Here is an 8668-nt window from a genome sequence, read left to right as displayed (position 1 = left end):
GGGGGGGCGTCATGACCCCCATGACCCCCCCTGCATCCGCCCTTGCTGTCTGGCCCCTCGAACTTGTGAAACATCAGGAACAAATCCTCTAGAACCCCCAACAAACCCCAGTTCCATCTTTCTGTCTAGGAGGGCCACAACATCTTCAACAAACTGTCCAGCTCCGACTACAAGCAGGTCCTGGGCCTTCTGAAGCACTGCATTCTAGCCACCGACTTAGCGGTGTTCTTCCCCAACAAGGCGCGCTTGACGAAAATCGTGGAAGAAGGGGCGTTTTCCTGGAGCAACACTGAGCACCGCCTGCTGCTGCAGGCCATCTCGATGACGGGCAGCGACCTGAGCGCCAGCGCCAAGCCCTGGGACATCCAGGTGGAGACGGTGCGCGTCATCTTCGAGGAGTTCTACCAGCAAGGGGACGCTGAGAGGTCTGCTCTTGTTCTGAGGTGAGCCGACGCTGATCTGATCCCATCTGCGCAGGAAGGCTGGAAGACACCCCATTCCCATGATGGACAGGGCGCAGCCGGATGAACAGCCCTCCAGCCAAGTGGGGTTCTTGACCGGCATTTGCCTGCCGTGCTACAATCTGCTGAACGCGCTCATCCCCGACTGCAAGCCCCTGCTGGACATGTGCCAGAGCAACTTGGACCACTGGCGGCAGATCGATGAGGATATCAAGGAGCGGCGGGAGCAGCCGTAGGCTGCCTTGTTAGGCTGTTAGGCCTCAGTAGGCAATTAAACCATCCCACCACAAAAAGCAGTTTACTTTGCCCGGCAACGTCTACAACCTCTTCAGTCCCTAAAGGGCGAACACCAAGGGCGGGATGGTCTTGAGGGCCTCATTGATGTAGCTGTGCTCCATCTCCAACTCCGCCACCAGCGCTTTGATCTTGGCCAAGACGTCCGCTTTCCTGGTGTCCCGTTTCTCCAGCACCTTGCCCAGCACGCCCTTCAGCTGGTGGCCGGATGTGGATCCAGAAAAGGCCACCAAGTTGCCCAGAACCTCGTCCGTGTAACCCTGCAAGGCAACCCCATCAACCCAACTGGCCGGGTCTAAAACCCTCGAGCTTACAGCGAACTTGTTCAGCATCAGCCTCTTGGCCTCCTTGTTCAGCAGGTCGTAGAGCGACAGCAAGGTCACGTAGGCCTTGGTAGGGGGCACCTTTTTCTTGTTGAGCACCTCGAACCGATAGCTCAGATCTGAGTCTTCGAACTTCTGCGAAAACTCTTGAACGCGACTCTCATCGTTCTTCGTCGGGAGTTCTGGGTCAAGGCTGAAACATCCCTGTACTAGTACTAGAGGGCTAGAAAGTTCAAGGGGTCACCTGTTGGCCAGCCTCAGAACGTCCCCAAAGGCCTGGCCCAGGTACTTCTGCGCCTCCTGATAGATCAGAGCCTGCTCCTCCAGCCCCCTGCCCGCTTGGTAGGTCGGGTAGCGATCAAAGTAGCTCAGGCCGCTCGAGGGTTGCTGCAGTTGCAAGTACTGGTCCCGGGCGCCGCCTTAATTGTTAAATAACCTTTCAGTTTGATTCAATAATTTTTTAAATATTTTTAAATTAATCAGGGCATACGTCCAAACATCGCAACCTCAGTTTGTCTCTCTTGCACTCGCGCGAGCCATCGGCCCTTTGCCACAGACAGATTATATCTTTATGCTGTGCCTTTGCGGTGCGGCTGGCGCCCTCTCGTTTGCCGCTCTACATTCTCGGGACGCCAACGTCAAATTTGAGTTTGAAAAGCTTCAGAACAGTCTGGAAAAGCAACTTTTGACGAAAAGGACGGCCTTTTGGTGTTTGTTTGTAGTGTTCTAGCGAGTAGGAATGGAATAGTTGCTGTTTCCGGCCATGCGGGGACCACAGCAGCCCTGACGCGCTTAGGCCCCAACCTCAAAGCAACTTGGTAAGTTTCGCATTGGGTTGCAAAGTCTCGGGGGCTCAGCAGGGGCCGATCCAGCTTGCGAGTCAGGGAGGGTCAAGTAGTAGAGATTCAGTCCTTTGTTGTCTATTAAATTAGAAAAATTTGCGTTAGTCGACAGAACCCCAGCACAAGGGGGGGTTATAACCCCCCCCTGGATCCGCCCTTGGGGCACAGCCCCCTTGTCACTGGAAATTTAATGGGGTTGAGCACCGATTCACGTCAAAGCTCAAGGTTGTCTAGGGGGCCCCCGAGCGGTTTGCCCGGGACACAGTCGGCAGGCTGTGGATTTGGACCAGTTTTGGTCAATTATTGCTTGGAAACACCATGATAACTCTTAGTATGAATGTGGGGTTCCATTAGGTGCCAAACCAAGGGCAAATACCGCAAAAATCGCCAGAGAAAAGTTGAAAATAGGCAACAACTCAAAAGCGCAGCTTAACACAGTGTTACAGCACTAGCGCGATTTTCACTGATATTTACTTGCGGAGAAATAGGCGCTGGGTCCTAGAGGTTCCGTAGGCGCAAACAGGGCCGGTTTATGAGCGGGAGTGGGCCGTAGAGTTGTGGTTGTAGTTGAGGCGGCTCCTAGAGAACAATTCAGCCCTTACTATTTGCGCGCAGTGGAACCCGGTGGCTTACCTGCAGGCGGCTTGATAACGTACTTCATCAGCTCAGTGTCGTGGGCAATAATCTGCATGGCAGCGGGGATGTAGGAGCTGGACAGTTTGGGTTCGGGTTCCGTTTTGGGCGGCCCGCGTAGGCCCCAATCGGCCAGGCATGGCTGAAAAAGCGAAGCAAAGTATGTCATTAAGCATTCAGTCGGTGGATAGTTGATGCGTTTCTCAAGGCCGCCAGTCAAAGACCTCTTCAACGGGTTTTTCTGGGTTTCGAAACGTTTTCGTCAATTTGGTTCCTTTGCGGGATTATCTGGATCTTGGCCAGTTCATGCACTAAGGGGTAGATCAGGTTGTTAATGGATAGAGGAGGAAACGCACCTGCAAAACGCAAAACACTGCCAAGAACCACCGATACATTTCCGCACAAAATCTCTCGATCACAACACAACTATCACAGCACGAAGGTGTTCAAATTCGGGTTGGGCATGTGGTGTTGGTCACCAAATGGCTCATTATTGCCGAAGCCGCAAAACGAACAGAACCAGATTCGTAGTGGTACCCATTAACGAATCATCGACGCTATTGACGCGCAGCACCGAAAAGCGGTTCTACATTTACTTCTCGACTCTTAAACCAGTTTGTGGCCCGGATTTCGGCATCATCCAGTCGCTCGCCTACAGTTTGCCGAAGAAATGCCGACCAGTCGAAGATGGTTCCGGGTTCTCGTTCAGCCAATGGAAAGTGAACGGAGAAAGCATTTCGTTTCACTTGGTCTGCTCGTGCTCGGCATTGCAACGCAGGCTGTGCTTTGGATGGTTTGCTCAAATCTCCCATGGTTCTCTACTATCAACAGCCGCTCTTCGTTTGGGTTCTTATGCAATTCGATAAACCGATAATCAGTATGCGGGTGCCATAATGTGCAACCTCCGATATTGTCAATGCCACCAAACACCTCATAAAAATCTAATTGGGCCAAAACCATCTGGTATACAGGAGGCATTGAATGAATGGGTCGAAGCGTGTAAAATTTATAAACTTCAATTGGCATTTTGGTCCTGATGTTTCTCTAGCACGCATGGCACCATCTTCAGAGGTTGGCGCGCAACATTGAAGCCCCATCAACTAGTTTTGCCTTGCTAAATGCGCTGATATTCTAAGCGGTGAAGGTAGCAGGTTGGAACGTAGCAACGCGCAGGCCGGCGTGCATCGCACATGACGCGCACAGGAGCAAGAGAGACAACCGATCCCAACTGCGTTCCTGAATGGGAACAGCCCAATTTACGCATTTTTAATAAGCCTTTGAGTTTGACTGAACCGCGCCGCCCAACTTTCCGAGCACTCGGTACGCATTATTCCGAAGAAATGGCCTTCTAGTAAACAAATCGCGCGACAATAAACAAACAAGGCGCTTTGATGGTTTTGCAAGCCCGGCCCGAGTAGGGAGTGTATTTAAACTAAGGCGAAGAGCACCTGATTGCTTATTGATGAGTTTTTTCTGGCGCATTTCGGGTTTTATCATCAAGTGGTTCGCGAGTTGTGAAAGTGCTCCAGAATGGCGTCTTATCAAGCATCAAGTTTCATCATTGCGGCTGTTTTACTCCAGGTAAGTAGAGTGTTTGGGGCAAGAACCAAGAGTGTGGATTGGCGGGTTCATCTGTGACTAGTTGGCGCTGATTGGCGGCTGCACCAGCTGGGTTTACACCGCGCCGCGAGCTCTGGCCGGATTGGCCGGATCTGCGTCGGCTTCATCCCCCAGCTCTCCTGCAGGTTTGGTGATCGCCGACTTGAGGAGCAGGAAGGCGGAGGAATTGACCAAACAGGTCGAGTCCTTGGAGGACAGCGGCGTTGAGGAAGACACTGCGAACGAAGCATCCCCCAGCTTGCTGAAGAAGAAGGTTAGTGTGGGTGGGGGTAATGGTCCGAAGACACTCAATCGATTGGTCCAGATCGGCAAGATCCTGACAAAGCTGCGCCTGATCGCCCAACTGAAGAACGCCTACCACTACAAGCCGGAGGAAAGCGATCCGGAGGACACCACAATGTCCATGGCAGTGGACTCAAGCGAAGCCCAACCCACTGATGCCAGCGCGCATGTTTCGGAAAACATCCAGCAAATCCCGGCGGCTGCGCCGCCCATCCGGCCGCTGGTGGTGGACTTGCAGGTGAGCCAAATCGACGACAAACTGCTGGATCTGAAGGAGGAACCCGCGGAAAAGCCGGCGGAAGAAGCGCGCAGCCCTTTGAGGAGTTTGGGGGTTTTCTTTGCCGAACTGCTCGGCTCCATAGTGGGGCTCACCTATGGGGCGGTGGCGCAGATCAGCGCCGGCGGCCAGAGTCCGGTCGCCATCAGCACATCAGAGGGCCTTTGATTTGTAATGAAATAAACCGTTGAACTTAGAAAGTTTTATTTGTACATGGAGTCGCTTAAAGTCGTCTAAGCGCCCAAACGCTGTTGTGCTGCTGTGCTATATATAAACAAAATGGCGCCGGTCAGCTACGTTTACTCTTCGAGTTCCTCCTGCACGGGCTGTTTCCGGCCGGTTTTCGTCCGGAAGTTGAAAAGGCCGGCGTTTCTGAGCATGGCGGCCGCATAGGGGTCGCCGAAGGAGGTGGCGTGCGAGGTGGCAACGCCGCCCTTGCCTGTGGAGAAGGCATTGGCAATAGCAGTGGCGGCGCCGGGGAGTCCTTCGTCTTGGCCAGCGGCTCTTGTTCGAGCGCTTCCCGCTCCGCCAATGAAGATGGGGAAGAAGGCGTTGTAGCCACCTGGTTGATGGGAGGATTGCTGGTGTTTCTCACCGGTAAGCTGGAACTTACCTCGTGCGCCTACTCCAGCAAATGGCCAGGCTGCCGGTAGGGCGGGCTCGTCATCGCTCTCTTCCTCTGCTTCTTCGGCTGCAGGCTTGGGGGGCGCCACCGGTCGCTTCGCCTTGCCCACTTTCACTTTCCTGGCTGGGGCTACGGGCGCTAAGATGGGGAAGTGTTCTGGTTTAGTGGGGATTGCATTTTTCTCTTTAGAGGTTAGGTTATGGGGAAAAGACGGTTAAGGACACGATCAATCGAAAAGGTTCTCGTAATTTGAGCGAAAACATGGTGGTGTTTTTGAAGCTTGAAAATGTGCTGGCGATTTTTCCGCTATTTGCGACCATTCGAAATAGGAGCAAAAATCTTCAGATTTTTATGAAATTTTGAATTTTTCGCATAAATGGAAGTTCTCGAGTCGCTTATTAGAAATGTATACGATTTTTTGCGATATTTTAAACTGTTTCCCAAATATGAACGAAAATCTTTACGTTTTTATGAAATTTGCATTTTTGCTTTAGAGGTTAGAATTTTCGAAAAAAGTCACTTGAAGAAGTGAGTGCCTGATGCGCTCTATTGAAAATGTGCTCACGATTTTTCCGCTATTTGCAATCGTTTTTGAATCGCGAGCAAAACTCTTCATATTTTAATGAAATTTTACATTTTTTTGCAGAGGTTTGAATTTTTGAAGTAAATTTTGTCTTGAGAAAATATAAGTTTTCGAGTCGCTCCATAGAAAATGTCGTCTATTTTCCACGGAATCTTCACTGCACCTTGAAATTTGTTTCTATCTTCTAACCTTTAGAGGTTAGAATTTTTGAAATATCACTAAAAAAATAATTCTTGAGGCGCTCTACTGAAAATAAGCTGTCGATTTTTCCGCTTTTTGCAACCGTTTTGGAAATATGAACAAAAATCTTCAGATTTTTATGAAATTTTGCATTTTCTCGCAGAGGTTATAATTTTTGAAATAATTTTTTTGAAAAAATAAAAGTTCTCGAGTCGCTCCCTTGAAAATGTCGATTTTCCACGGAATTCCAACCGTTTTCGAAATATGAACGAAAATCTTCACTGCACCTTGAAATTTGTTTCTATCTTCTAACCTTTAGAGGTTAGAATTTTTAAAATATCACCAAAAAAAATTGTTGAGGCGCTCTACTGAAAATGAGCTGACGATTTTTCCTCTTTTTGCAACCGTTTTCGAAATATGAACAAAAATCTTCAGATTTTTATGAAATTTTGCATTTTCTCACAGAGGTTAGAATTTTGGATATAATTTTTTGAAAAAATAAAAGCTCTCGAGTCGCTCCATAGAAAATGTCGTCGATTTTCCACGGAATTCCAACCGTTTTCGAAATATGAACGAAAATCTTCACTCCACCTTGAAATTTGTTTCTATCTTCTAACCTTTAGAGGTTATAATTTTTGAAATATCACTAGAAAAAATAATTCTTGAGGCGCTCTACTGAAAATGAGCTGGCGATTTTTCCGCTTTTTGCAACCGTTTTGGAAATATGAACAAAAATCTTCAGATTTTTATGAAATTTTGCATTTCCTCACAGAGGTTAGAATTTTTGAAATAATTTTTTTGAAAAAATAAAAGTTCTCGAGTCGCTCCATACAAAATGTGTTTAAGATTTTCCACACAAGATCTTCACTGTGTCTTGAAATTTTGCGATTTTTCTTTAGAGGTTAGAATTTTCGAAATAAACCACTGGAAAATATTAAAACAAACTTTTTGACAAACGACAGCTCTTGAATACAAACAGTTTCAACACTATTGTCAAAAACAGTGTTCCAGTTATAAACGGAAATTCCCCTAGCCAGTTAGAGCTTACCACGAACGGTGGTGATTGGTGCAGCCTTGGTGGTGGGGATGGCGGCCGCCTCAGTGGTGCCCTCTTCAATCGAAAAAAGCGTTTCCTGCTCGTCGCCCTTCTCCACTTCCGGTTCAGTCTCGTTGATCGAATCCGGTTCGGGGACGGCTACAACAAAGGGTTGTTGGCGCTGCGTCACTTGCTCAGAAACCTGCTCTTCGTCGGACTGGAAACGTGAAAAGAGGGGATACTGGGTGCGCGGAGATACCGGGGGAAAATTTACCTGCTGAATATCCGGGATGGCAGCAGGTCCAGGCAGGACGTCCCTAGTGGGGGAATAAGGGGAGCCGGAGAATGAGTTGGTGGCAACAGTGTCGCCCATTACCATTGCGGTCATTTGGCCGGGGGGAAGGTACTCGTATCCAGGCCCCTCCCTAGCGTAGCGGGGGTTGGCATAGAAACTGCCCCCGATCATATAAGAGCGCGGATAATAGCCGCCTCCTTCACAAAGACCCTTTTTACAGCAACAACGGAAAAAAAAACAAATGAGCGAGCAACTTACTGGATTTGGGAAAGGCCACAGTGCACCCGATGACGATCAACAAGCACAAACTCGCGATCAGCTTCATGATGATTTGATTGTCGATTGTCGATTTGAGAGAAGCAAACGGTGGCTGTTGAAGACACGGCTGTTTTGATTATAGGGCCGTTTTGCAACAATATATATTTCGCAATCCTCGTTTCCCCCTCTAGTTTTTGATTCATCCACCTGGTGACCGTTGAGGATTCAGCTCACGTTTCGATTTATAATCGGCTGTACCAACGATGGTCATTTTGAAATTACAATTTTCGTTATGCCAACACTTTATAGGCAAACGGTGGTGATTAGATCGGATTTTTGCATTTTTTTAAGGTTGCGACGAAGACGTTTTATTAAAATCGTCGAATTCGATTTTCCCGTTCCGTTCATTAGATGATGGTGTTGTTCGCACTGGCTGGATGATGGCCAGTTGAGCACTTTCAGTGGTTCATGGCTTGGGGAAGTTCGGGGGCGTTTTGCCTCGACGCTTCCTATTCGGCGGGAATTTGCGTCACGCGTCGTCCAGGTGTGCAATTGCAAAAGCGCATTGCATTCCAGCCAGGATTCGCCAAAAAAATGATAAAAACCCATTCTACACCCGAGTTACATGAATAAGAAACACGCGATTTCCATACGAAATGTTGCCCGCCGACGCAGGTCGGTAATCAGGCAGGAGATTTTTTAGTTTCTGGATATTTTTTGCGTGTAAAATCCTGCAGGCATAAAAATCGATATAGTAGGCCTCCCTTTGCAAATGTTGTTAGTTTTGTTCAATTTCAGCGGAGGAGTTTTTTATGATTAAGTCCGGAAGTTGGACAAGTTTTTCGGCGGTTTTCCTTTTTTGCACCATCTGATTCTAGAGCTCATTGCGAAACACTCAGGCAGGATTTCCAAATGCGGGTTCCAGCGGTCGATATAGTAGGCCTCCCTTTGCAAATGTT

General features: G+C 48.7%; 4 protein-coding genes across 4 annotated transcripts in view; 2 read left to right on the top strand and 2 right to left on the bottom strand.

Moving 5' to 3' along the window:
• The window catches only part of LOC109542927 (probable 3',5'-cyclic phosphodiesterase pde-5), a gene marked incomplete at its 5' end in the record, with an annotated part of 2444 nt that extends 1705 nt beyond the window's left edge, over nt 1-739 (top strand). Inside the window, 2 exon segments of the mRNA XM_048665649.1 lie at nt 130-425; nt 478-739. Coding sequence (XP_048521606.1) covers nt 130-425; nt 478-697 — 516 coding nt within the window.
• Nucleotides 740-745: 6 nt separating this feature from the next.
• Nucleotides 746-3158, bottom strand: LOC109543036. Its single transcript, XM_019912549.2, has 6 exons — nt 2910-3158; nt 2554-2695; nt 2395-2499; nt 1323-1497; nt 1070-1271; nt 746-1015 (listed from the first exon to the last, which is right to left on the bottom strand). Exons 1-6 carry the CDS (start codon nt 2946-2948, stop codon nt 797-799), a joined length of 882 nt encoding a protein of 293 aa, XP_019768108.2. The 5' UTR covers nt 2949-3158; the 3' UTR covers nt 746-796.
• Nucleotides 3159-3888: 730 nt separating this feature from the next.
• On the top strand, nt 3889-4928 carry LOC109543037. The gene is made up of 3 exons (XM_019912550.2): nt 3889-4134; nt 4196-4426; nt 4478-4928. Exons 1-3 carry the CDS (start codon nt 4084-4086, stop codon nt 4898-4900), a joined length of 705 nt encoding a protein of 234 aa, XP_019768109.2. The 5' UTR covers nt 3889-4083; the 3' UTR covers nt 4901-4928.
• Nucleotides 4920-7861, bottom strand: LOC109544136. Its single transcript, XM_048665647.1, has 5 exons — nt 7710-7861; nt 7431-7648; nt 7169-7373; nt 5346-5495; nt 4920-5294 (listed from the first exon to the last, which is right to left on the bottom strand). The coding sequence occupies exons 1-5, from the start codon at nt 7774-7776 to the stop codon at nt 5032-5034; spliced, it is 903 nt and encodes a 300-aa protein (XP_048521604.1). The 5' UTR covers nt 7777-7861; the 3' UTR covers nt 4920-5031.
• Between the last annotated feature and the right edge of the window lie 807 nt (nt 7862-8668).

Source organism: Dendroctonus ponderosae, unplaced genomic scaffold (genome assembly GCF_020466585.1).
Source record: "Dendroctonus ponderosae isolate FM_Combo_2020 unplaced genomic scaffold, Dpon_F_20191213v2 Dpon_F_20191213_4, whole genome shotgun sequence".
NCBI lineage: Eukaryota > Metazoa > Arthropoda > Insecta > Coleoptera > Curculionidae > Dendroctonus > Dendroctonus ponderosae.
The sequence above is the reverse complement of the archived record's forward strand: the minus strand, read 5'-3'. Positions and strand labels throughout refer to the sequence as shown.

Coding starts and splice junctions, on each gene's coding strand:
- LOC109543036 (XM_019912549.2), bottom strand. CDS start 2,948: ATGTATCGGTGGTTCTTGGCAGTGTTTTGCGTTTTGCAG. Junction 2,696..2,909: donor CAGTGTTTTGCGTTTTGCAG/GTGCGTTTCCTC, acceptor TCGCTTTTTCAG/CCATGCCTGGCCGATTGGGG. Junction 1,016..1,069: donor TGATGCTGAACAAGTTCGCT/GTAAGCTCGAGG, acceptor GTTGCCTTGCAG/GGTTACACGGACGAGGTTCT.
- LOC109543037 (XM_019912550.2), top strand. CDS start 4,084: ATGGCGTCTTATCAAGCATCAAGTTTCATCATTGCGGCTGTTTTACTC. Junction 4,135..4,195: donor TTGCGGCTGTTTTACTCCAG/GTAAGTAGAGTG, acceptor ATCTGTGACTAG/TTGGCGCTGATTGGCGGCTG. Junction 4,427..4,477: donor CCAGCTTGCTGAAGAAGAAG/GTTAGTGTGGGT, acceptor CGATTGGTCCAG/ATCGGCAAGATCCTGACAAA.
- LOC109544136 (XM_048665647.1), bottom strand. CDS start 7,776: ATGAAGCTGATCGCGAGTTTGTGCTTGTTGATCGTCATCGGGTGCACT. Junction 7,649..7,709: donor TGTGGCCTTTCCCAAATCCA/GTAAGTTGCTCG, acceptor GTCTTTGTGAAG/GAGGCGGCTATTATCCGCGC. Junction 5,295..5,345: donor TGCTGGAGTAGGCGCACGAG/GTAAGTTCCAGC, acceptor CCCATCAACCAG/GTGGCTACAACGCCTTCTTC.